The sequence below is a fragment of the Eupeodes corollae genome, chromosome 2 (assembly GCF_945859685.1).
Source record: "Eupeodes corollae chromosome 2, idEupCoro1.1, whole genome shotgun sequence".
Classification (NCBI taxonomy): domain Eukaryota; kingdom Metazoa; phylum Arthropoda; class Insecta; order Diptera; family Syrphidae; genus Eupeodes; species Eupeodes corollae.
Window position 1 is genome coordinate 130675111 of NC_079148.1, and position 26399 is coordinate 130701509.

General features: G+C 37.2%; 3 protein-coding genes across 9 annotated transcripts; 2 read left to right on the forward strand and 1 right to left on the reverse strand.

Annotated features, from left to right (window-relative positions):
* The first annotated feature begins 2062 nt into the window (after nucleotides 1-2062).
* LOC129946188 (poly [ADP-ribose] polymerase tankyrase) lies at nucleotides 2063-9909 on the forward strand. 7 transcript variants are annotated; one of them, XM_056056275.1, is made up of 10 exons: nucleotides 2063-2130; nucleotides 2716-2890; nucleotides 2956-3138; nucleotides 3216-3413; nucleotides 3482-3694; nucleotides 3821-3850; nucleotides 8078-8231; nucleotides 8295-8671; nucleotides 8734-8816; nucleotides 8880-9909. In XM_056056275.1, the coding sequence occupies exons 2-10, from the start codon at nucleotides 2753-2755 to the stop codon at nucleotides 9394-9396; spliced, it is 1893 nt and encodes a 630-aa protein (XP_055912250.1). In that variant the 5' UTR covers nucleotides 2063-2130; nucleotides 2716-2752; the 3' UTR covers nucleotides 9397-9909. The 7 variants fall into 7 exon arrangements, with proteins under 7 accessions (XP_055912250.1, XP_055912256.1, XP_055912253.1 ...); XM_056056281.1 differs by having other exon boundaries at nucleotides 2069-2130; nucleotides 2778-2890; XM_056056278.1 differs by lacking the exon at nucleotides 2063-2130 and having other exon boundaries at nucleotides 2396-2890; nucleotides 8304-8671.
* A 662-nt stretch (nucleotides 9910-10571) lies between these two features.
* Nucleotides 10572-10943, reverse strand: LOC129945238 (protein GVQW3-like). The gene has a single exon (XM_056054899.1). It carries the CDS (start codon nucleotides 10941-10943, stop codon nucleotides 10572-10574), a length of 372 nt encoding a protein of 123 aa, XP_055910874.1.
* Nucleotides 10944-15007: 4064 nt separating this feature from the next.
* On the forward strand, nucleotides 15008-18190 carry LOC129947309 (ATP-dependent RNA helicase DDX54). The gene is made up of 9 exons (XM_056057828.1): nucleotides 15008-15162; nucleotides 15229-15426; nucleotides 15495-15843; nucleotides 15902-16081; nucleotides 16150-16313; nucleotides 16371-16781; nucleotides 16839-17117; nucleotides 17179-17343; nucleotides 17407-18190. The coding sequence occupies exons 1-9, from the start codon at nucleotides 15160-15162 to the stop codon at nucleotides 18112-18114; spliced, it is 2457 nt and encodes an 818-aa protein (XP_055913803.1). The 5' UTR covers nucleotides 15008-15159; the 3' UTR covers nucleotides 18115-18190.
* The last annotated feature ends 8209 nt before the right edge of the window (nucleotides 18191-26399 follow it).

The following is a 26399-nucleotide window of genomic DNA, read 5'->3' on the forward strand; positions in this document are numbered from 1 at the left end:
AATCTTTTAGATAAAACAGCAATAAATAATGTAATAAAGTTCAGTTTTCAATTGAATCAAATTTTTTATTAAATTTCCAGTCAATATTTCAATAAAGTTGCCATAATTGGATATAAATAATATAATATAATTTGACAGCTGACCAATCAGATACTAGAAACTGGCCCTACTTTCAAGTCCCTTAGAAATTTGCTATGAATTCAAGTCCTTCAAATCGTTTGAACCTGTCCATTGGATTTTCAACATTAAAAACAATCATTGGATTTTTTGACAGGTCGGTTATTGCAATTTTTGTCACTAAACAAAATTAAATTGAGATTTATCACTAAAAGTGTATACTCAATCGTACACAAATCATTGGTACAACCACTTAATTTTTTGACATAATTGAATCTGCTGTTCAGGAGAACAAGCATACGCAAGAAAAAGATTTTTTGTTATAAAAAAATAGTTGTACAATAATGGTTTTTTCGAAAGGGATTTTCAATAGATTAGTACAGAATAATTGCCCACCCATAAATTTTGTTTGGTTCAATTTCAAATCCAAATGCATTTTCTCTTTCATGCAAAAAAGAACTGAAATTATGTATGTTTCAGTCGCATTTCATTCGACAAAAAATTAATCAATTTCAGATCGAATTTGAAGACGTCATAAATGTTTTATGTGCTTGTCTCTTTTGCTCAGATGATACTACCTTACCAAAAATGAAATGTTACTTGTAGTTTGACAGATCACCAATATCTTACAATAGTCGTTCCCAAATGGTTTTAACGAACTTCAAAAATTTGTAACAATTACATTTGAGTTTTTTCGGTTAACCTTAATATTGACACAAATGGTAAACTATAAAGCCTAGTACATACTTCCTCGTGAAGTGAACGTTCGCCAGTGGAGAAAGTAAACTTTTGACATTGCTCACTGGTACACACTTGTGAGTACACGTTGTGAACATTTGACTTCAGCTTCACCAACAGTTCCCGTACATTTTGCACGTGAATTGAACGTGAACGAAAACTCTCCACTTTGTTCTCCACTCAGCTTCACGAGCAAGTTCACGGGTGAACCAAAAACTGAAATTTGTATGGGTTCACGAGATGGTTCACAAGTATGTACTAGGCTTAATTTTGAAACCTTAAGCCTAGTACATACTTCCTCGTGAAGTGAACGTTCGCCAGTGGAGAAAGTGAACTTTTGACATTGCTCACTGGTACACACTTAAGCCTAGTACATACTTCCTCGTGAAGTGAACGTTCGCCAGTGGAGAAAGTGAACTTTTGACATTGCTCACTGGTACACACTTGTGAGTACATGTTGTGAAGCTTCACCAACAGTTCCCGTACATTTTGCACGTGAATTGCCCGTGAACGAAAACTCTCCACTTTGTTCTCCACTCAGCTTCACGAGCAAGTTCACGGGTGAACCAAAAACTGAAATTTGTATGGGTTCACGAGATGGTTCACAAGTATGTACTATGCTTTATGAGTACACGTTGTGAACATGAACAAACCAAATGTCAAAGCTTCACCAACAGTTCCCGTACATTTTGCACGTGAATTGCCCGTGAACGAAAACTCTCCACTTTCTTCTCCACTCAGCTTCACAAGCAAGTTCACGAGTGAACCAAAAACTGAAATTTGTATGGGTTCACGAGATGGTTCACAAGTATGTACTAGGCTTTATTTCGAATCTCATATGCCTTGCATTCAATAAAAATGTAGCTTTATATTAAACAAAGTGACATTAAAAGTAAATTATCTTATGGATACATTTATCTATTTTGTTCCTTTCTTTTATTTGTTGTCTTTTTCTTCATTTGGAATTGAAATAGATAAAAGATAAAAATACATTAAAAATAAAATTCTTTCCTAAGTCTTCAAAGCATTGTACATCATCTAATTAACTAAACAAAAGTTCATTAATTCGAGCTCCTACTGTAGAATTACACTGCATTAAACTTCCCTACCGACCATTATCACATTCTCAAACCTCAATTTTATTGAAAATCCGCCATTGTAACGGGAAATGTCAAAATTAAAAAGTGCATTTATTTCATAAAGCAAAGCAAACGACAACAACTGTGAATTGTGTGAAACTACTCTTCAGACAACATAATTTTGCCTTAAATTATTGTAAGTAAAAACCTAATTAATTTGTATAAAATTCATATTAAAATCTTTTTTAATTTATAAACATTCACTTAGTAAAAAAATACATCAAATAGATAGCGACATAAATTTATAATTAACAAATATACTGACTTCCGTTTTGTGGATTAGGCGGAACTGGAAAACACTCTGCCTTCTTGTCTGTTCTTCCATTGTTGCTCATTTAATTCGTACAGGATTTCCCTCTCAAACAGAAATCAAAATTTCCTAAAGTTTTTATTTTATACTCGTCTATCATTTGATATCAATTGAATTGCATTTCGCAATTAAAATAGACCATTTTTTCATTGATAATGCTGACAAAATGCATAAAGTTATTCTCTTTTTTTCATTTTGCAAATCTATTGTTGAAAGATTTCCGCTGTATTTTGACGTTTCTTCAACAACTAGTTATACCCCACAACTGTCAAACCAAAACGAAATGTCAGGTTCAACAACTACAACAGGAGTTTTAAGTTTTAATGAGATTTGCATTTGTTTTCGTTTGTTTTTTCATTTGTTCTCTAATTTTTATTTCTTTAAATTTTTATTTAACAAATAAATAAATAGTTGTAAGTTGCTCTAAAGCAATAACTATTGCTATCCAATGGTTGGAAACAAAATTATTGCAGCCATACGACCAGACGGCAAAGTCTATTCTGTAAACAATTCTAGTGGCGGCAGCGGCAGTATCGTGCCAAACAGTGTCCTTCATCAAAATCATGGACATTTCCCAGTGAAAATTGTAAGTATATTGACTTTGTGTGGGATAAGAATCTGTTTTATCGGTGGCGGCGGTCTTCACTTTAGCGCTCAAATTCAGGAAGCAATCAATTTAACATGAGCGACAATTCGGACATTGTTATGAACAACAATCGTCTTCAGGCGTCTGTGATGGATATGGGAAAGAAGTTGTTGCAATGCGCTCGCGACAATGATGTCATTGGGGTTGAGAGTTTAATAGCAAAAGGATCACCCTTTGCTTCCGATTGGGTAAGTTTTTTTATTGTTCAATCATCAATTCTGAGATTTTTTATGGATGGATGTAAAAAACAATGTTTCCATTTTAGCTTGGAATGACGGCGATTCACTTCGCTGCTATGAATGATGGCTATGAAATTTGCAAACTCCTCACAAACACTGGAATCAATAAAGACGCCCGGACGAAGGTGGATCGAACTCCACTGCATTTGGCTGCCTTCTATGGCCACGAACGTATTGTTAAGCTTTTAATTGATTGTCAATGTTCACTTAATCCTAGAGACATGGTTTGTTCCTTCTCTTTTGTTGCTTTAATTACTTTGTTCTTAAGAAAAAAAAAATAATTCTTTTCTAGCTTCGAATGACTCCACTTCATTGGGCAGTTGAGAAACGACACAAAAGTATAGTTCGACTGCTCATCAAACACAATGCCGATGTTACGGCGATTTCCAAATTTGGTAAAACACCAATTGCCTTGGCCGTACTCACAGAACAAGCAGACATTCTCCAAGAATTGGAAGCTGCTAGACAAATGCAACAAAGCAGAAAATACAATGAACAGCATGAGGTTAGTTTTACTATTTCTGTTTTCTTTGGTTTAGTTTAAGAATTTTATTTGATAAATCTTGTTTTTTTGTTTCTTCTTAATTGTAATGTTCTTTCTACCTTATTTGTGCCTCCTCCATAATCAAAGAAGACACAACGGATTAAACTTGTGCGTAAAGTATGAGGAAGAGAGTGCTTAGTAGATAAAATTGAATCCCTTGTTTTTCATTTTATATATATATATATTTTTTCGATAAGCCTTCCTTATTCCCAAACTACCCAAACAAAAATAAATCCCGCATGTAGAAGTTTCAAGAAAATCTTTGAGGCATCCACAGATCTTACATTTATGAAATTTAATTATAAACTATCAATGGAAAAGTTTTGTTGTGATTTCGAAATTGTTTTAAGTTTGTCAAAGCTCTGAACTAGGTTAGGTTGGGAAGCTCCAATAAAGCATTGCACACATGAGGGTATTATTATAGAAACATATTTATGTGATCCTTTAAAAATTGTTTTATATTTAAATAAAAGAGTAATTGTTTTATATTTAAATAAAAGAGTTTGAAGACTCAGAAAAGAAAAACAAATTTATTTGTATAAGTAAAAATAAAACAAACAAATAAACAAAATAATAAGCTAATGAAAATCTAATTCTAAAGTGAAATAAACAACAGGTTTATTTTAACACCCTCACTGAATTAGATAACACCAAAGTTTAGTCCAAGAGCAGAAGAACAAGTAATATGCTTCGAGGCATTATATGTGCTGGTTAGAGCCTTTTTGCCTTATAGCACTTTTGCTACCTATCAGAACGAATGATAGTTGAATCAGGTGAATTTGGAATTAGCTCTCTCTGTAGGCCTAGGTAGGTAGGTAGAAATGACGATCTCAAGGCAACCTAGCCTGAGATCCAATTAGCGCTGTAGTGCGCCGTTTTGTTACCAAAAACTCGTTTGACCTTTGATTGAAAGGGATAGATTCATAGAGAAGCTTCATAGCGATTATGTTAGAGCCATTTTGTCGCATTGAGAAAAAAGATTAGGTCTCTAATCTTTGTCTCAGATAGCTCATCAAGTTCGTGAAAAAATGCTTTTCCAAAGTATTTCATTCTAATGTTTGCCAAAGCAGGACATTTGCAGAGGAAATGGATTATGGTTTCACTTTCTCTTTGGTCACTACAGCTACGGCAAAAGGTGTTGTAAGAGATACCCAACTTCTCTGCATGAACTCCTATAGGCCAATGTCCGGTAGAAACTGCAACAATCCTGGCTATGTCTTGCCTTGGCCTGCATAGAAGATCGTTTGTAAGGGTTTTATTATAGGTGGGCCATATCTTCCTAGATATAATGCAGTTGGGTAGAATGCTCCACCTTCGGTTTGATTCAGTTTGGTAGATAGAAAAGATTTTACCCTTCATAGCGCCAGGAGTAATGTTAACCATTTCCGCAAGTGAGCTATGAAGGGCCGATCCTTGCCTGGCTAGCTCGTCAGCCTGTTCATTTCCCACGATACCACTATGGCCCGGAACCCAGATCAGGGTGACACCGAGGTTAATATTCAGGCTCGCAAGCTCATCGCGACATTTCTGGACCAATTTAGATGAGGATATGGCCGAGTTAATGACTTTGACAGCTGCTTGACTGTCTGTAAAGATAGCCGCATTTCGGTTTTGGTTTGGGTTTTGTTTAAGTATCTTACATGCCTCCCTTATTGCCAGCAGTTCAGCCTGAAAAACGCTAAGAAAGTCAGGAAGCCTAAAGGATTTGGCTACAATTAGGGACTCAGAAAAGATCCCAGAAATAACTCCGCACTCCATCTTTGAGCCCTCAGTAAAAATGGTTGTGTCGAAACCTATCGACACGATGTCATCCTCCCAATCTTCTCTGGATGGGAAAAAGTAACCTTGAAACCCTTACTAAGGCTCAAAGTAGGAGTGCAGTAGTCAGTGTCTACCGAGATAATATCTGAGGGAATCAATTTCGTTTTGTTGCTTTGACCATAAGGTTTTGACAACCAGCTGTTTGATTCCTTCAGCCTATTAGCGCTGCAGGAAACTATGTATTTAATAAAAAGGTCGATTGGTAGAAGATCCAAAATAACGTTTAAGGCGTCTGTTGGGCAATTACGCATGGCCCCTTGGTGCCCACGCAAGGTGTTCTCTGGACCTTCTTTAGCTTATTAATATTATAGGCTTTGCTAAGAGCAGGCCACCACACAATCGAAGCATATGTTAAGATTGGACGTACTACGGCTGTGTACGTCCAAAAAATCATCTTCGACTGAAGTCCCTATCAACCAGGTTGCTTCTTGAGTCGTAGCTGTTAGTGCTATATGTTCTGCTTCTTTCGTCGAGATGGCGACTGTTTGCTGTTTTTTTTTCGAATTCTATAAGATTGCACCATTGTGAAGCAAGAAAGTGTAACCGGTAACGGATTGTCTCTCATCTCAGTCACTAACCCAATCGGCGTCGCAAAATCCGGAAAGATGACCCTCCCCCGCAGTATAAACTAGTTTCATATGAGCTGTTCCTTTTAGATAGCGAAAAATGTGTTTTACTGCTGTCCAGTTGGCTTTTCCCCGGTTCTGGTTGTATCGACTGACTGTAATTACAGCAAAACTAATATCAGGACTTAAAACTTGAGCTCTAAACATAAGACTTCCCACAGCTTCTTGATAGGGTACATCTTTCATTTCAGCATACTCCTTTTCGTTTTGTGGGCATAACTCCTTTGTCAACTTTTGGTTAGCATCTAAAGGTGTTTCATTGATGTATAACTCTTGATCCAATAAAATTAAAACTCTTTTTCGATCCCTGTTAATTTTAATTCATAAGAAAAAACGGGCCTCTCCTAAGTCTTTCCTTTTGAAAAGCGTTTTGTAAGTTCTTTTTCAATTCCAACTTCTGGTATTTATCGTTAATAAATATGAAAAGATCATCTACATAAACTGCTACATTCAACATTTTGCCCTTAGATAATCTGTAATAAATACAGGGATCGACTTTAGATCTTGTAAGGCCGAAACTCTGTAATGCCGCATCTAATTTTTTGTTCCAAACACGGCTTGCTTGCTTCAGACCATAAAGGGATTTTTTTCAATTTACATGCTCTTCGGCTTTTGTCGTTAAAGCCATCTGGCTGTTCCATACAAATCTCTTCGTTCAGATCGCCTTGTAAGAACGCACTCACTGCGTCCATTTGATCGATATCGAGGTTGTACTTGGCAGCCGTTGCTAGTATGAATCAAATAGAGGTATATCGAACTACAGGGGAGTAAGTTTCTTCGTACCGATACCACCTAATTTTTTTTTCTTAGTTTTAAAAAACCACTTACCATCAAATGGTCTCTAATTAGATGGAATATTGGTCAACACCAAAGTTTCATTTCCAATTAAAGAGTTGTACTCTTCTTTCATTGCATCTTCCCATAACTTTGAATCGCTTCTGTTTAATGCTTCATCAACTGTTAATGGATCGTAAAGCTCAACGGATTTCGCTTGACAAACATAATCATCCATTCGGACATGTTTTGATGCACTTTGACTGTGAATTCATTAACTGTTTGTGCTGGCGAGCAACTCATATCACTCGCTCGGTTTTCGTCAACTTCTTCCTCTTCTGGGTAAAACGTTTCAAGGTTTATTTTAACAGACCCAAGTTCTCCTTATGAAAGTTGTTACACTAAGGATCCTGTCCTTTTTGAAGTTTTGTAGGGCTTTATTTTTAAAAATATTAAGCCAAAGTCAAGCGGTGTGGTCGAATAGAAAGATAGAGAGAAAGTAAAGAAATGATTTAAAAGTTTTTTAAGTTATAACGATAGACCATGGGATACTATTGAATTGGTCGGAATTTAAGTTCCGTCCTATAGTAGCCTTGAAAACTAAAGCCACTTTTTTACCTGTCAATAACTATGAGCCAAAGAACCGATAGTATTTTTCTTTTATTTTGATTTCAAAATAATTTATTTTTTGAAGGGAATGAAATAAGGAAGGGTTCTTAAATAAAAGCTTGAATTTTGCTGCATATATGTTTCTTAATTTTCTCAAAACTGTTACTTCCTGTGAATTCTATTGTTCTCAAACTAAAAACTCATAGAAAAAACCCATTTATAATTTTTACAAAATCTACTTGTGAAGATAAAGCATTTGGATGCCTTTAACTCAAAGGACCTTAGACTTATAGACATGAAAAAAAGAACTTCTATTTTTGCGCACTTAAAAGCGCTCTAATTTAGGATCACGCTAAACTTATGATCCACACCACAATGTTTTTGTTTTGTGCCAAAATTGTACTTCAATCCCTCGTAATGTTTCCAAATTGAGTTCCCCGACAAAACTTTTCCTCTTCCCTTCGTGCTATTCTAAAACCAACATTAAAATCGATCTTATATTTTAAATCTCTAGAAAGAAACAAATGAAGCTGTTAATTCAATTATGGGCCTTTCGAGTGATACAAATTATGAACCATCAGAAAAAAGATTCAGATTAAATTCTGAAAGTGACAAACAACCAACTAAAACTTATAGAAAAGATTCTATTCATTCATCAGATGAAAAAGGTAATAAACATAAAAAAGAAACAAAATCTTTACTCAAGTTCACATTTATATACTTTCTTATAGATATGACAGTCCAAGATAATCCCGCTGTGAATCTATTAAAAAGTCATGGTATATCAATAATGAACGACGATGAGGATACCTCAAATAAACTTCTAACAACTGCACTACAAAATGGTCGACAATTGGTTCTGTCTGAGGGCGGAAAGTTACTTTTGAACGAAGCTAAGAAAATGAGTAAAACACCATTTTCAGAAACAGTCAAAATAGCAGCCGCGCCTCATCCATCCTCTGCACCGCCACCGTCGATACCAATGGGTGTGGTTAAATTGACTAATAAACCAGGGACGAAGCAAATAGAGACTAAATTCCGCCCAAATATTATTCATAAATCCAAGCCCACTATCACAACGTCAACACCTAAAGACGTAACTGGGAAGGTAATATTCAAAGCTTTTTTTGACATCTAGATCATCGAAAAATAATTTGTCTTGTGTTTTAGAATATACGAATAATTTCACTTAATGACTTTAAAAAAATCTACGGTAATGGGAATATTAAGTCCATGCCGAATACAATCAACAAGTAAGTAGCTATTTTTTAAATATATCGAGAGAGTTTTAATTGATGTCTCTTTGCCATTTCAAGATCTCAAGTAGTGAAGATAAAGACTCAAAAACCTCCAGTTCCTCAAATCAAAGAGGAACAACCAGAATTCATCGAATACGACTATGACCCTCAATACGAAGACGAAGAAAATGACTTGCCACCGAACATAATCAAAGTATCGGCCGAGAGCGATCAGGATGACTTGTCGGATTTTGAGAGCGTACAAACAGCAACAGCAACTATCAATCCTCCAGCTCCGCCATCACCAGAACCACCTATACAATCTTCCACTTCCACACAAAACAATATTAGATATTCTTTTACAAAATCTCCAAATAAGGCAGCAACATTACCTGAACGAACGCCAGTGATTCCTTTGCTGACCATACCAGAAATCTGTCGGCAACTCCTTGAGCTGCGGAAGCAAAACGATGAGTTGCGCAGAAAATATGAAATCGCGCAAAAGGAGAAGGAGGACTTCCGGAATCGATTAGAACGTCTCGAGAGTTTGCTTATAGAAGAACAACCTGTTGTCGAGGAGATTACTGAAATGTAGCAGTAGTCCTTTTTATATAATTTTTTTTAGAGTTATTGTTATGTAAATAATATAATGAGGAATTGTTTTTTTGTTTTTCTTAAACACTTCATCCTTTGAGGTTATTTTTCATGTCACTTAAGTGTTGAAACCTATTTTTTCTATATACAAGTATATAAGTATAAGATTGTAGTTTGTAATATTACATTTATATTTTCATAAAAATCCATACAAAACACACTAAACAGATATAAATCTTTGCCATAGGTCATTTTTAAAAAATGTTATCATGGAATTGTTGTTGAGAAGATTAAAAAAAAAAAACAAAAACAAAAAGAGTCTAAAGACGGTTTATTTTCTACTTTATATTTTTAAGATGATTATTATATTATGAAATATTGATGTTTTTTTTCTTTTAAATATTTTTTTTTTTTGTAAAATCAAATGGATTCTCTTTTTATGCTTGACATAAATTTAAATATTTCAACAGGGAAACATTTGTTAAATAAAATTATATTTTTTACTATAAAATTCATTGATGTTTTCTTATTTTTTGACTCAATGGAATAAAATGCATTGATTGTTTAAAATCTTCTCTTCTTCTGCAAATAAAGAGAAGACCACTCTTTGAAAAAAATAAAAAAAGAAGACTTTTTGAAGCTTTTGGTTTGGATTTAGTCAGCCCAATTCTAAACGAAAAATTCCCGGGAATTTTGTTCCCTTTTCTCTTTTCCCTTATAAACTAACTTCAAATGTGGAAAAAATACTCCTAGAAAAGAGTAGGTGTAATAAATGTCAAAAGAAGTGAAATAAAAAATGTACGAGGTGTGGCCGTGAATTTGTCAATAAAAAACAAGAAAATGAAGTTTTAGGACATATTTTACTCTCGACCTTTACAATAATCTCCCTTTTACTCTACACAACGATTCCAACGTTTCTTCCATGATTGGAAGCACCCTTGGTAGTCCTCCGAAGTTAGCCTGTTTAGCACCACTGTTAGAGCTTCTTGTTGGCAGCTCCCCACCCTTTTCCACCCACTGTTGACTTTGTTTACGCGTCTCAATGTCATACTCAAATATCCAAGTCTCGTCTCCAGTGACTACCCGACTCATTCAGTCTCTGCCGTCGCTCTGAATGCGAGATAACAGATCCTCGCAAATCGATTTCCGCTTTTTTTTTGTTCATGGGTGAGAACTTTAGGCACCATCTTTGCGCAGATCTTTCGCATGTTCAAATTCTCGTGTAACATCTTGCGAACCGTTTTTTTTGTTGATGTTTAACTCGTAAGACAATGCATGAATGCTTAGGCGACGCTCAGGCGTGATCAACATTCGCAAACGAACAACATTCTCGTCGGTACGAGAAGTGACGGGAGCTCCTTCACGTGGATCATCTTCCACCGATTGACGCCCTGCCTTAAACCGCTTCGCCCATTCAAACGCACGCGTTTTAGATATGCTATCGTATCTATAGACAACCTGCAATTTTCGGAGGATTTCTGAGGGTCTTTCGCAAGATTTCATTAAAAATTGAATCACAACACGTTGCTTGTAATGTACGTCACACATTTTCACTACGCCACTAAATAAGTTACTTGCAAAAAATACGCATAAAACGCAAACCAAACGTGCTTCAATTTTGAACTCTAACTAAAAGGAAGATCCCCCTTCTTAGAGAGATGATAACATAAAAGTATTGCCACTTTTTAAATTATAACTAAATTTCCGGATCTTAATTGGCACACCTCGTATTTGGCGTTTCTTCCCGATAAATTTGATGGGGAGTTAAATCAAAATGTACGATTTTATTTATTTTTAAAAAACAATAAATGTTAAAATTTGAGTTTTTTTAGGTTTAAAACAGCAAACAAGCCTGCTTCAAATTCTCTTGAGTTTGATGGAAGTTCATCGCGATATTACTTGTGGCTTCCAGAAAGAAAGCAAGGAGGAGGTGTTATTGTTTTGGCTTACGGCTGAAAATGCTTTAAATTCATCTGGGCCACCAAGCGAATACATGTCAGAATGGAAAAAGGTACATTTTTTAAACGAAACTTCGATAATTTATTATTAAGAAGTACGTGTTATTATTTTAGGTGTGGAGTGATGAAAGAAATATATGTAAGAGCTAAGGCTGCTACAAACCGCTGGTGTATACTCAGATATTTATTGTGATGCGATTTCGAGGGGAGTTTCAGAAATTTCAAGTGTTACAGGAATCAATCGTCCATAGGATCGGCTTTATAATAAATGCATATATTATACAATGTGCAGCACACATTCATAATTTTAGCACTCCATTCGTACGTTCAATTATATTACGAGAGCTTGTGTGGACCTTATTAAACTTACTTTCTCTCGACCCTGGGACAGGTGTTCTATGAGAGGTCAAACGCCATGGTGCCAAGAGGTATCCGGCGTCACCTATGAAGTTAAAAATAATATAAGAAATTAGTAACTGACAAAATTGTTTAGTAATTTAGTAACTAACCATTGACGGTGTCTCAACCAAATCTCTAACGGCCCTCGATTGTCAATCGTCTCTTATGGAGATGGCGCAGCAATTCAACATTCACCTCTGTTGGGTGCCGGGTCACAGAGACATCACAGGAAATTGTAGAGCCGATGAACTCGCTAAAAATGGAACCGTCATAGCTATTTCACCTAAAAGGGATAGGACAGGTATACCGATAGCTACACGTAAACTTCTGCTAAAAGGTGTCACAATTTACCAATATGCGCAGCCACAAAACTCATATGGCCTTCACTGGACCTAAAGCGCTCTAAAGAATTGGTATCAGACTTCACATTAGCTCCCTAATAGGTGTGCTTACGCGACACTGTCTTATAGGCAGACACGCAATACAACTTGGTGTAGCCTTAAATAACTTCTGCGGGAGCTGTATGGACGAGGAAGAAGAGGAAACAATCTCTCACCTCCTCTGCACTTGCCCTGCTCCTTCACTAAGACGCAAACTTCATCTGGAAGAATACTCTTTTGATAATCCCAGTGAACTAGCTAAAAAGGATATCAACAACGACTATAGTGGGAAGTAATTCTCTAGATTCATGTGGTATCACAATGGGCCTTTTCTTTTGGCCTTTTGTGTGGATTATGAATCTGCAGCCACTTTAACCTAATCTAACCCTAGTAACTAACCAAGAATTCAAACATTTCTTCCTCCATTTAAATATTCCTGCTCAAAGTGCACCTTTAGTGGGCTCACATTAAAAATGAAGGAATCATGACATGCACCTGGATGGGAAGCATCAACGTGCATAGGAAATTCTTAATTCATTGTTACAAAGGAGCATGACATTAAGGCTATATTTTCCTTTTCTTTTATAAAATAAGTGCCTATTTTAGAGGGGGCAATGATCTGAACGTGCGTTCTGTCAACAGAACCAACAATTCCAGGAGAATTATGTTTCGTTTAGAACGCCACCTCTATATTTCTTTTTTCTGCAACTGTTTTGGGTAGTTTTATCCACTGTGGACATAATTGTTCCCCTAAAACTTCAAGTACTTCAGCTAGCACCTTGCTGAAACTAGGTTGAGCCATACCAACACTTTTTTAGTTTCCGACCCCAGTTTGATACAATCCCTCAGCAAAAAAAAACGTAAACATGCGCCCAATTTAATGATTGGTGGAATCAATAACGCTTTCTTTACTGGACATGATGAAGACATCCAAAAAGTATTCAAAGTAAACCTTGTTTAGTCTATAATACTTTTGAAACTTAAGAAAAAAATTATTTTTTAAAAATTATGATTGACAACATTTGAATAAACTAATGAATGCTTACAGCCACTGAGGCAAATCCAAGGGATTCACTCTATCTCTTAAAGATCTTCTAATAGTCCTAACATTTTAAATCTTTTTTAATTTGAATGATGAAAATTTTGTTTGCGAGTTATTTTTTCAGTCAAACAATACGGTGATTCGAAAATCAAAATTCCCCATTCCCGGATTCCAAGGGCCCGGGGAATTCTAAATAGTACAATTTTGTTCTCGGGAGAACTAGTTTCCCGAGGAGTTCTTTTCCCGGGTGTATTTAGAATTAGGTTGAGTATGTTTAGGCCAAATTTTGATTAACACAATACAATCACAAACAGCCTTTTTTATATTTTCAACTACTGAGGTTCCTTTTTTTTAGGTTTGAGTCAAATTCATTGAACGAGGCACGTATAAGGAGTATCCACCCTAATCTTACGATTGAATAAGCTGGCGCAACAGGTCGTAATGAAAACTGTTTAACTTAGGACTTGTTTGTTCACAGTGTGTTAAGCTCACCTTTAATCTAATATCCTTAAATGTACTTGTAAACCAAAATTATTGTGAAATCATATTTACTTTGAGACAGTTTTTTCTTTTATTTTTAAAATGTGCACTAACTAAAGGGGTTATATCTACCCTTAACATGTTTAAAGTACAGAACAAAAGCCTTAAGAAAATGGGGAACGATTTAAGAAAGGATACCATTGGACATTGGTCTTATATGTAGTTGTGAATATCAAAATAAGAGGGAAAAACAAAAATGGACAAAGCGTTCCACATTCTCGATGTGTGGTTAAAAAAGAATCTCTCTACGAATCACGCCCGAAATTGAGCTGAAGGATAAACTGTTGAGCATTCCTAGAAGTGCGAGTTAAACGGCTGAATTGTTTGAGGAGAGGGGGGAATTCAACTGGCTTATTCGACAGAACATTATTTGTAAAATTATCAGTAAAACAACAAATAGCATAGAATATTGTGCCGGTGTTCGAGTAAGTTAAAAAGTTTTTCGGATTCTTTACAAAAGGCTGCCAAAATATTCGAGTTATAATCAAGTTTTGGACCATTGAAGGCTTAGTTAATTAGCGCCAGATCAGAAACCTTGATAAATTTCTTGCACTGTCGGATAAATCCTAAGCACTTATCATAATTTTTGGCAATGTCAAATATGGGATCATTCTATAAGAGTTTCAATGAGTTAAAACAATTCCCTTACACTAGATGCAAGGTCGAGTCAAAGGACAACAACGGTTTAGCCAAAAAATCTCTGAATCTCCGAATCTCAGAACCCAAAACCGAGACGAACGGAAATACTAAAAATCAACTACAGAGACTAGGTGAACAGGATGTTTTCAGACACAAGACTGTTTGAATCAATTGATGAAAAACGGAAATATGCCATAGCCCCCAAAACAATTTTATTGACATTTTGTTGTTGTACGATTTGGATAATATTACCGAACCCTTGGGCGTTAATACTTTTTTTGGATTTTATAACATTCCAAATATTTAAAAATTTTCGGTCTAATGCCCCATAAAATTACGCCAATATATTAAAAATGTCATACCGCTTAAAAATGGCTGTATCGCCAAAAACGTTTTTTCAGAAGAAAATGCCACAAAGCCCAAAATCAATGTCAATGCTCAAATCAAATCATATTAACGTTAACGTTCTTTTATTTAAAATTTATTTTGCTTGATGGCATGGCCAATTTTGAGTCTGTTGGCATTTTAGGATTTGGACGTTATAATTTTGTGCCTCAAAAATATGAAAACAAAATTGAGCGAAGTGTGGACGTGGGATTAAAGTGCATTACAGATTTACCTTACCGACACCATTCTCATGCAACAAAACAAAAAAAACCATTGACATCCCTGGCTCTTCTGAAACGTCATTTTGAAGTTTGTCAACACGTGCGATTGCCGAGTTGAGGTGCAATTTTTATTCTCAGAGTTTTTGGCGACAGTTTTTAATAAATTAATAATTCTGTGATAAAAGAAATAACTGAACAATGGTAAAAATCACCAAACAATTATCTATTGCTTCATATCCATTTAAATTTTCCCCCGTTTTCCTTTAGAGAAAGCCTAAAAATGATGAAATCCCCGGTTTCCCATCGATGGACGGTGATGGTGGAAAAGATTCTGAAATCAAACCCATTAAAGGTGGTGGAAAGGTGAAGAAAAGCGGTGGTTTTCAATCCATGGGTTTGGGTTATGATATTTTGAAGGGTATCACCAAACGTGGCTACAAAGTTCCTACTCCAATTCAAAGAAAGGTAAGAATTTCTAACATCATTCCATTGAATCGCATTCTAATGTAATCACATTCAAATTTCTTTTCAAGACAATTCCACTAATTTTGGAAGGCCGAGATGTCGTTGCTATGGCCAAAACAGGATCTGGAAAGACCGCTTGCTTCTTGATCCCAATGTTTGAGAAACTAAAGCAACGTGAGCCAACCAAAGGAGCTCGAGCATTGATTCTATCACCCACTCGTGAGTTGGCAGTTCAAACGTACAAATTCATCAAGGAAATTGGTAAATTCATGGATTTGAAGACGATCTTGGTGCTTGGTGGTGATTCGATGGATTCACAGTTCTCGGCTATTCACACTTGTCCTGATGTCATTGTTGCCACACCTGGACGGTTCCTGCATTTGTGCGTGGAAATGGATTTGAAATTGGGTTCAATTGGTAAGAGAATCAAGATGAATGCGAAATGCATCCTAAAAGCACATTTTTTATTTTCCAGAATACGCTGTCTTTGATGAAGCTGATAGATTGTTTGAAATGGGTTTTGGAGAGCAATTGAACGAAACCCTGAATCGATTGCCTTCGACCAGACAAATGGTGATGTTCAGTGCTACATTGCCAAAGCTTTTGGTGGACTTTGCAAAGGCTGGTTTAAGTGACCCTGTTTTAATTCGATTGGGTATGACTTTTTATAAAAATCCCCAAAGAAACCAAGATTATAATTATTTGTTTTTGTTTTGTGCAAAGATGTGGAGTCAAAACTTCCTGAAGGATTAACCCTTAAGTTCTTACATTGTCGTCCAGATGAACGTTACACATCTTTGATAGTTCTTCTCAAGTATGTCATCCCCAAAGACGCACAGACTGTGGTGTTCGCAGGCACACAGCATCACGTTGAACTTATTTCTTATGTAAGTTTATTCTTAAACTCTTGTTATCACACATTTCTAGAGCCTGCTTCCTTTCAGATCCTCACTCAAGCTGGAATTTCAAATGCTCCTGTCTACTCCAGCCTAGATCCATCGGCTAGAAAAATCAACACAGCCAAATTTCAATACAAAAAGGTGTCGGTTCTCGTGGTCACAGATGTGGCAGCTCGTGGTATCGATATCCCCAGCTTGGATTATGTCGTAAACGTGCATTTCCCAGGCAAACCGAAGCTCTTTGTCCATCGAGTTGGACGATGTGCTCGTGCTGGACGAACTGGTACAGCTTTCTCGATTTTCGCCACCGAGGATCAAGCTCATATGCTCGATTTGTATATGTTCTTGAACAGGCCGTTCAAGATAAACGATACAAGCTCGATCGGTGTTATCCCCCAGGATCTACTGGAGGAGGAACATCTAACAGTGATTGAATACAAGAAGAGTCATCATATTGTAAGTGGCATTTAGATGACCTAAGTTGTTTTTGTTTTGATAAAACTGAATTTTCAGAGTGGAGTCATGAGAACAAGTGAGAATGCGTATAAGAAATACTTGGCCTCCAGACCGGTAGCTTCAGCAGATGCAAATAAACGTGTAAAGACGATTAAATTCTTTAGCCTCAAGCCTTTGGATGATTTCCTTAAGTCATCAGTTGCTTTGGACACTGCCTTAGCCACTAGTACCAAGGAAAAACCTGGTTCCAAAGCCGAAGCAGAAGAGGAGCAAAGACAGCTACAAGACGCAAAGCACGATTTGGTTCTGAAAATGAAGAGTTTCCGTCCACCAGGGGTGAGTTATATTCTTGATTCCATTGAATATCTTTTTCATTTCCAAGTTTTTGTTCTTTTAGACCATTTTCGAGCTCAACCGGAGCCAGAAGTCGATACAATTCGCAATCATGAAAGAGAAACGTGAGAAACATTCTGAGGTCATTGAAAAATTCCGTTCCCAAAGGGAGGAACTGGATAGGGAGGATGAAAAACGTGAAGCCCAAATCACTGAAAAGGAAGAAAAGGTAAGTTTAAAACGTTCATTCATAAGAATTCTATTAATATGTGGGCGATTCTTTTTTTTGAAGGCTGAAGAACTCGATGATGAAGAAATTACCAAAACATTCGGCAAAGTAGTAGCTCCCAAGAAACGCAAGAACATGGATGACCTATACAAGCCAAAGACGAAGAAAAAGAAGAAGAAGGTTCATGTCAAGGACGACGAGAACTTCATTCCCTATCAATCGGCCGATAAGGCAACCGAAGATGGTCTAGCCATAAACTCTTTCGAACGTCAAGCCATGAATGCCGAGTTCAGTGTTGTCGAGAGGACATCCGTCCCAGAGCTCAAACACAAACCGGGTCAAAAGAAATGGGATCGTATCAAGAAGAAAATGGTCTCAGTTCAGGATCCCCGCAACAACAAAATCCGCACAGAATCAGGCGCCTGGATTCCGGCTAGTTTCAAAACTGGACGCTACGACGAATGGAAACAGAAATCACGAATCGAAGAACAAATGCAACGTGAAGCTGGTAGTGATGATGATGCACCTGCTCCACTTACCCACGAAAAGAGGTATCCAGTGAGCAGACATGCCCGTCACAATGCCAAGGTCGAGGAGAAGAAACGTATGGGCGGAGGAAATCCCGAACTGAGAAATCCCGATCAGATTGTAAAGAATCGACTGCGTTTGGAGTTCATCAAGAAGAAGCAACAAGTCAATACGGAAAAGAAAGCAGAGAATCGCAAGAGGAGCATGAGGAAAAACCAACGGGGTGGCAAGAAGAGGAAGTAGATGATGTATTCTTGTGGCGTTTTGTTGTAAATATAAATAAAAGTTTTATCAATTTATTTAAGACCAATGACAATAATTTGCAATGTTTTTATTTATTTTTCAAGTTGATTTTTATTGACGACTTCAGTTAAAGGATCTTTGACTTACTTACTTAAGTTGGTGCTACAGTCCAGGGCGGACCTGGGCCTCAACCAACATGCGTCTGCTGCCAGCTCGATCCCTAGCTAGCTGTCTCCAGTTTCGCACGCCAAGTTGGTTGAGGTCTTCACCCACCTGCGTGCGCCACCTGAGTCGCGGTCTTCCTCTACTGCTCCGTCCCCTCGGATTTGAAGACCTTCCGGGTTGGAGTGTTGATGTCCATTCGCTCTAAAAAAAACCCAGCCATCTAAGCCGTTGGACTTTAATTCTGCTAACTAGGTCAGTGTCGCTGTACAGCCCGTACAGTTCGTCGTTATATCTTCTCCTCCATTCTCCATCTATGCGTACGGGACCAAAAATCACCCGGAGAATTTTTCTCTCGAAGCATCCTAAGACGCTCTCATCATTCTTTGACAGGGTCCAGGCCTCAGCGCCATAAATGAGAACCGGGATGATGAGTGCCTTATAGATGGTGTTTTTACATGCTCGAGAGAGGACTTTACTTCTCAATTGCCTTCTAAGTCCAAAGAAGCAGCGATTTGCAAGAGTTATTCTTCGTTTGATTTCAGCGCTGGTGTCGTTGCCTGGGTTAATATCGGTGCCTAGGTAGACAAAGTCCTCAACTACCTCAAAGTCATAACTGTCCATGGTGACGTTTTGTCCAAGACGATGTTGTTCAATGTCCTTTTTCGCCTTCCTTTGATCTTCCAACTATGCCAATATCATCTGCGTATTCGAGTAGTTGGATGGACCTTTTTAAGATTGTGCCTCTAGTGTTGACGGTTGAGTTTTGGACAATTCTTTCCAGAACGATATTGAAGAAGTCGGATGATAGTGCATCGCATTGTCTAAAACCTTTTTTGACATCAAGTGCATCGGTGAGATCTTTTCCGCACAAGGGACAAGGGACACAAGCGTTCGCAGGTTTTTTCTCAAAACCCACCTCTGTCTATCAACTCCTACTCTCACCTCCCCGTGGTGAACATCGGGTGCCTAGTACCTCAACTGGAGATTGGGTTCCAACCCCAGTGGAAAGTTGTCGGAGGCAGCAAACGAGAGAGGGGGATAGAGGTGTTTCCACTTAGGCACCTCTCCTTATCCAGACGGCAGCGGATGGAATCAACGGTGGAGTCTACAGTTCCAGTAAAGTTGAACTACTTAGGCCTATAAGGAGCGGTTTTATCCGGATCCCCGTCCTTGGAGTTATACTGACGATCTGGTCCTACAGGTTGGGGGTTGTGCCGTCGGATTGACTTCCTGGCAAAACAAAGACAAAACATATGAGCAGTGTCATAGCTACGATATTGAAGTTGTCCTGAGCGATTTTAATGCCAAGCTAGGAAGGGAAGGCATCTTTGTGGAATAATCAGGAAAAACAGCCTGCACGACAACACTTCCGACAACGGATTCAGGCTCAGATTTTTCTGCGGCGTGAAACGTCATGGTAGCCAGTACGCGTTTTTCACACCTCAACATCCACAAGGAAGTTGGAGTTTTCCAGATCAATCTACCGTCAACCAGATTGACCATATTGCGATCGACGCCAGACACGCTTCCAGCATCATGGATGTCCGAACTTTCCGAGGATCTAACATCGACTCGACCTCATTGTAGCCAAGGTAGCACTTCGGATCTCCAGACCCAAGGCAAAACAGAGAGATGCTGGGAGAAGGTACAACGTCGGACGGCTACAATCGCAAGAGATCGCCAAATCCTTTTCCGACCGAGTTACAAGTAACCTCTCTCGAAGTTCTCTGCTGCCAACACAATGTATCGAAAACCAGTGGCAACATTGCCAAGATGCAATCAGAAAAGCCGCCTCTGATGTGCTGGGTTTTAAGAAACCACCAACAAGGAACCCCTGGTTTGATGAGGAATGCTGGCAGGTAAATGCAGCCAAACAACAGGCACTCAAAGCGGCGCTGCATAAAAGGACGAGGGCTGCTCATGACCTCTATGAACAGAAGAGGCAAGAGGAACACCGATTTCTCAGAAGGAAAAGGAGAGGGCATGAGAAGCGTGCGGTCGAAGATGTTGATAGGTTCAAAAGCAGGAATGAAGTTCGAAAGTTTTATGAACAGGTGAAACGAAATTTACAGGTTCATAAACCTAGAACCGAAAGACGAAAGTGGAAACATCATAGTGCAACCGCAGACAACGATGAGGATATGGAAGGACCACTTCTACAGACTGCTGTAGTGTCAATATTTGGTTGATAGTGGACTTTCTTGGTCTGAAACCACACTGATAAGGACCTATCAGGTTGTTGACGAACGGCTTCAGACGTTCACATAATACGGCAGAGAGGATCTTACAGGCAATGTTAAGGAGATCGATGACTCTGTAGTTGGCGCAATTTAGAGGGTATCCTTTCTTATGAATCGGGAAAACTATGCTAAGATTCCACTAATTGGACATGCTCTCTTCGGATCATATTTTGCAGATGAGTTGGTGCATGCTCCATACCAAGTCATCGCCTGCTGCTTTGAATAGTTCGTGCAGTGATGCCGTCAGCTCCAGCAGCTTTGTTTGACTTCAGTTTAGATGTAGCTTACTTCACTTTGTCTACGTTGGAATTGTTGATCTGCGTCGCCTAGATTGAGTGGTTCTATCTCCCTTACAGCGGATTTCGGTTCGTCATCGCCGTTATATAATTTGGAGAAGTGGTCTTTACATATTCTCAACATAGACTGCGGTTCTACTACGATGTTCCCATGATCGTCTTTACAGTCTTCGGTTCGTGGCTTGTACCCTTGGGAGGTTTTTTTTACCTTTTGGTGAAATTTACGAACCTCATTCCTGTTGTGACATCCCTCAATCGCACGCTTCTCCTGTTCTCTCTTTTTATCTAAGAAGCTGGTGTTCCTCTCTCCTCTTCTGCTCGTAGAGCTCGCGAGGAGCTATGGTCCTTCTGTGCTGCGCGCGCCGTTTTGTATGCGTGTAGTTTCACGCAGGAAGCAGAGGACTCCTTAAGATGCTGTTAGTGACTCGATCCGAAAAGGACATGGCAATCTCTTGCGATTGTAGCCGTCTAACGTCGAAACTTCTCACAGTACTTCCTTCCCCCTCGCAATGTTCGGACATCCTGTATATTGAAGAAGTGTCGTGCGTCGATCGCAATGTGGTCAATCTGGTTGACAGTTGATTGACCAGGAGATTTTCATGTCCCCTTGTGGATATTAAGATGTGTGAACTTCGTACTAGCAACCAGAACATCTCACCCCGCAGCGAAGTCGATCAGCCTGAATCTGTTTTCAGAGGTGGTGTCGTGCAGGCTGTATATCCTGATTGTGGCACCAAAGATGTCTTCTCTTCCTAGCTTGGCGTTAAAATCTCCTAAGACAATTATGTTCTTTACTCTCCGACTGTAGGTGTAGGTACTCGATAGTTTGATTCAATATTGATTTCTTCAAGGACTCAATTTCAAATCCAGCAACTCGATCTCATAACTGCCTTTTAGATATCTTCAAAAACTTGAAATACTTTCATTCAAATTCAAAGTTAATTCTTATCATGTTCCTAACTGACTTAAGAGTGAACATTTTTTTGAAACCTCCAGCATCTGCATCAAACTCAATTACATGCTTGAGAAAAACGAATTAACCTTGTAGCCGAGAAAATGCAAAACTTAAAAAAGTGCATTCTTCAATTAACAACAAACGAATAATTTCGAATTTATGTTTTTATTTTATTTTTGTTTTTGTTGGTGAACATTTAATTGCATGAAGTAGAGAATTTCCGTTTTACATTACTCAATATAAATTCGCATCTCATGGCGATATAGCGGATGTGAATTATTGTGTTGGCTATGGCTTGGCTTCAGAAAAACTCCACCGGACGGTTTCCTTTTTTTGTTGTTGTTGTTGCTGTTTTGCAGCTTTTAACAAATGATTATGGTTATGGTGTGCGCACTTCTCCAAAACAGCCAATTAGTCATGTTGCCGATTGCTTTATTTTATTTGTATCCTAGGACTTCTTTACTCTTGGCTCTTGGCTCTCGGTGTTCGTTGTTCGGTCTCGACTCGACTCGACTCGATGTGATGCAGCTTGGATGATATTGTGCAATTTTTACTTTTGGTTTGCTCGCGTAGTTTTGATATGGGGAATTTTTCCATTTTCATGATTATCCATTTGCTATTTTTTTATTTGTATACTGCTCCCAGGCTCACCATCTCGCCGAGCATTGCAATATGATGTATGCTCTGTGTTGTGGAGTAATGGATGAGTGAACCATGTTTATATTGTGTGTTTATGTTTTCGGGAAATAATATATTATGCTCCAGCTACAAATAACAACAACTACTGTATTCTAAACATCATCATCCAAACCACAACAAAGAATAGTACCTACAGGCTGGTTCAGGGCATCATCATCATCTTCATCATCAGTAGCATATATTTACAGTTGATGCAACAGATGTATATTTTGTAGCTTAGTTATAGATATGTGACCATAACAATTCTTTAAATTCCTATGCAATTGGGGCATGAAGGAATATGGAGAAGCATGCCTCTGCCTCAGCTATGGCTATGGAAATATGTAAGTAAATAGATTGATGGTGGTTAATTATTATGAATTGTTTCGAGTTGAGGATATTGAAGTTTTTGAATTTCATGGATGAAATGCAGATAGTTGTTGTTAATTGATGGTGCTACAATTAGTGGTGGTATTAAAATAGTAGCACATTTGTATAAAATGCCTAAGAGCTTATAATATGTGTGTAAACGTTTTCAGTTTAAGGTTTAAAAAAAAAATTCTTTACAAATTGCTTTAAAAATAAGAAGCAAATGATTGGTATAATGGATTCTTAAATTTGTCGAAAACCGAATTGGAAAAGTGTTGAAGTTTTTTGTTTCCATAATTCATTTTGGACTTGGACAGCAGTCACGTCGTGTAATGCAACTTTTGGGGATATAAAATTAAAATGGTTTTAATGTAAATATTAAAAACAAAATATTTTAAAGCCTTAAAATCGTAAGCCTTCTACCATTAAAAAAATGTTTAAGGTATTTCTTGGGAAAAACACTTCTACGTTCGACATATGTCTTTTGAAAGACAATATTGGTTTGTTTATCAATACCTCCTGGAACTAAAGACATTTTTTTTCGAAGTTTTATGACCGTTTTATTTCTCGAAGAAGTGAAAATAAATCCATCGACAAATCGACGGTTCGAAGGATTTTAATCAACAATGATCGACATCCCATTCAATCAACGACCAGGAAAATTTTCGTTCAATGTCCTAAAGATAATTATTATGATTTGTCTGTTAATTATGCACAAAGACAAAAAGAAAATACCTTTATTTGGTATAGAGTTTGTTTTTGTGATAGTTATACATAGTAATAAAACTCATTTTTCAATGGTTTTATAAATTCTAATCAATTTCAAAACTATCAAAAAAACCTCGCGATGAGAGTTACGTTTCCACAGTGCCGCACACAGATTGAAATAAAATGAGTCAGATTACTAACAAATAACATATGATGCTAATGCATTTTGTTACTCATATGTGGTCAATTTATTAAAGTTCGAGACATGAAATAAGAACTAAAGACATCTCACGTTCTCTGTGAAACCATCGAAGCCTATTTTGACTGTCCTCTTCAGAATCTATCATTTTGGTATCGAGGTGAGAAAAGGTCTATAAAATTTGCAATACCAAGGATGTGGAGAGAACCAAAAGACCATGCCAATGACTGCCACTTTTACATTGTGGATCCAAGTAAAAGACGTGAGCTAAAAATGCAAAATATATGGAATATCCATCCTGACCTCCAATCTTCTTCTGCTCTAATAACTCAAGAGCCGACACCACCAGTACTTGAGCCCCAACAAAATTATCGCAGAAAAGTAGTTAATCTCTTAGTTCTAATAGAAGTAATTCCGTTAAGGAGTTTTTGCCTACACCAGAAAAACCAAACCACCATCATTAAGCCTAGTACATACTTCCTCGTGAAGTGCACGTTCGCCAGTGGAGAAAGTGAACTTTTGACATTGCTCACTGGTACACACTTGTGAGTACACGTTGTGAACATGAACAAACCAAATGTCAAAGCTTCACCAACAGTTCCCGTACATTTTGCACGTGAATTGCCCGTGAGCGAAAACTCTCCACTTTGTTCTCCACTCAGCTTCACGAGCAAGTTCACGGGTGAACCAAAAACTGAAATTTGTATGGGTTCACGAGATGGTTCACAAGTATGTACTAGGCTTAAAGCCTTAGGCTTTCAGTTTTTGGTTCACCCGTGAACTTGCTCGTGAAGCTGAGTGGAGAACAAAGTGGAGAGTTTTCGCTCACGGGCAATTCACGTGCAAAATGTACGGGAACTGTTGGTGAAGCTGAAGTCAAATGTTCACAACGTGTACTCACAAGTGTGTACCAGTGAACAATGTCAAAAGTTCACTTTCTCCACTGACGAACGTTCACTTCACGAGGAAGTATGTACTAGGCTTTACTACCGATGATTTTAACAACGTGAGTAGAGATTTAAATTTGCCAAAAAATAAAGCAGAGCTTTTAGGCTCTCACTTAAAACAGTGGAACTGAATTGAATTCAAGTAGATAGACGGACGTTGTACGTTCAAATTTTGTCCAGGAATACAAAAAAATAACTGACACATTTTTAAAAGCTCTGAATAAAATTCAATATTTGAAGACGAATTAAAGAAACTGATCCACTTTTCAACAGATATTTTGATTTTAAAATTTTCATTTTGAAGTTCTTTGGAAAGAAACTTGTTTAAATAACAAAATTGGTCAAACAACTTGGAGTCATCCAAGAAAACTTCTTTAGAAATTAGGTAATCGATACTTTTTGTAAGTCTTCCCATATAAATATGTTTTCTAAATTCATCCATCGCAAACACAAAAATTCTTCAAATTGAACTGTCCACTTTTCTTAATACTCATAGGACTTTTATTAACAATTAAAGCAGTCTTTCTTAAAAATGTCTACTTCGTCTTCAAATGCTTTTTTAACAATTATTAGGGATTGATTTTGTAGCTAGAGGAATAAAATGATGATCATATTATCTTTTTTATTAAAATAGTTTGAAGAGAATCTAAGACCTAGGTAGGTTCGTATTGCAATGCTTTATTTTAGTGGACACTAAAAAGTTTTTTTTTAATGAAAGGGGAGTAAGATTACTATTTTTCAGGCACCAACATTTATAAAAAAAAAAAACATAAATAAAAAAGTGTACTAAAAAAGAATTTGATGGAAAAAGAAAGAATAAGAAAGATCGGACTCCAAAAAGAGAACATGTTCTCTTTAAAAGAGATGTTCTGGAAACCCTTTAGCTGTGTTATGTGTCGGAAAACAAAACGTTAAATTTGAGCCTATTGTTAAAATGTTGAAGCGGAAAAAGTGTTAATGCCGCATTTGCATATTAAGTTAGAGTTGATAAAACAATTTGTTAAAAAACTGAATGAAACTTCAGAAACTTAGAGCAGTAGTGTCTAGACTTTTAGGAAATAACAAAGCTGAAAACTACGAAAAGTTAATTGAGCATATGTTGAAAAAATTTAAGATCATGAGCTGTAGAATATATGTGTATTATATTAGATAAAATTAAAAACAACACGTTTTCATGACGACATCTAGAATTTTGAACAACGTTATCAAGAACAATACAATGAAAACATGATAGGCAACTATATTTGGGGTTTATTGAGCGAAAGTAGTTATGAACATAAAAGAAAAAGTAAAAGTGTGCACTTTTAAATTATCTTCTACTTTTTTTGTAAAAATGTATGGTAAAACTTAATAAAAGTAACAAACAAATTTATTTGAATAGTTTCATTAAAAATTAAAATCAGAGATTTTGAAAAATATCGTCCAATCAGTCTCCTAAACACAAAAGCAAACTTTTACATGTTATATAGTTTTTTTGTCTAATTATACGACCTAATGTATTGAAATTTTATAATTTGCGTCTAAGTCAAATTTTGAATCAGTTCGATTTTTTCACCTAAAAAAAAATGTCTACGATTGCTTGTGAGCATAATCACAGCTCACAACTTATTGGATTACCACAAAAAGAAAATGTGTTTTACCACCTATGATATGTATGAGCAGAGGCTGCATAGATGAGGAAGAGTACGACGACACAGCCCACTTCTTGTGCCTCAGCCCGGCACACTG

Bases quoted from the DNA above. Each gene is read 5' to 3' on its own strand.
- LOC129946188 (XM_056056275.1), top strand. From the start codon at position 2,753: ATGGTTGGAAACAAAATTATTGCAGCCATACGACCAGACGGCAAAGTC. The intron at 2,891-2,955 runs GTAAGTATATTG...TCTTCACTTTAG, and splicing joins GACATTTCCCAGTGAAAATT to CGCTCAAATTCAGGAAGCAA. The intron at 8,672-8,733 runs GTAATATTCAAA...CTTGTGTTTTAG, and splicing joins CTAAAGACGTAACTGGGAAG to AATATACGAATAATTTCACT.
- LOC129945238 (XM_056054899.1), bottom strand. From the start codon at position 10,943: ATGTGTGACGTACATTACAAGCAACGTGTTGTGATTCAATTTTTAATG.
- LOC129947309 (XM_056057828.1), top strand. The intron at 16,782-16,838 runs GTAAGTGGCATT...CTGAATTTTCAG, and splicing joins ACAAGAAGAGTCATCATATT to AGTGGAGTCATGAGAACAAG. The intron at 17,344-17,406 runs GTAAGTTTAAAA...TTTTTTTTGAAG, and splicing joins TCACTGAAAAGGAAGAAAAG to GCTGAAGAACTCGATGATGA.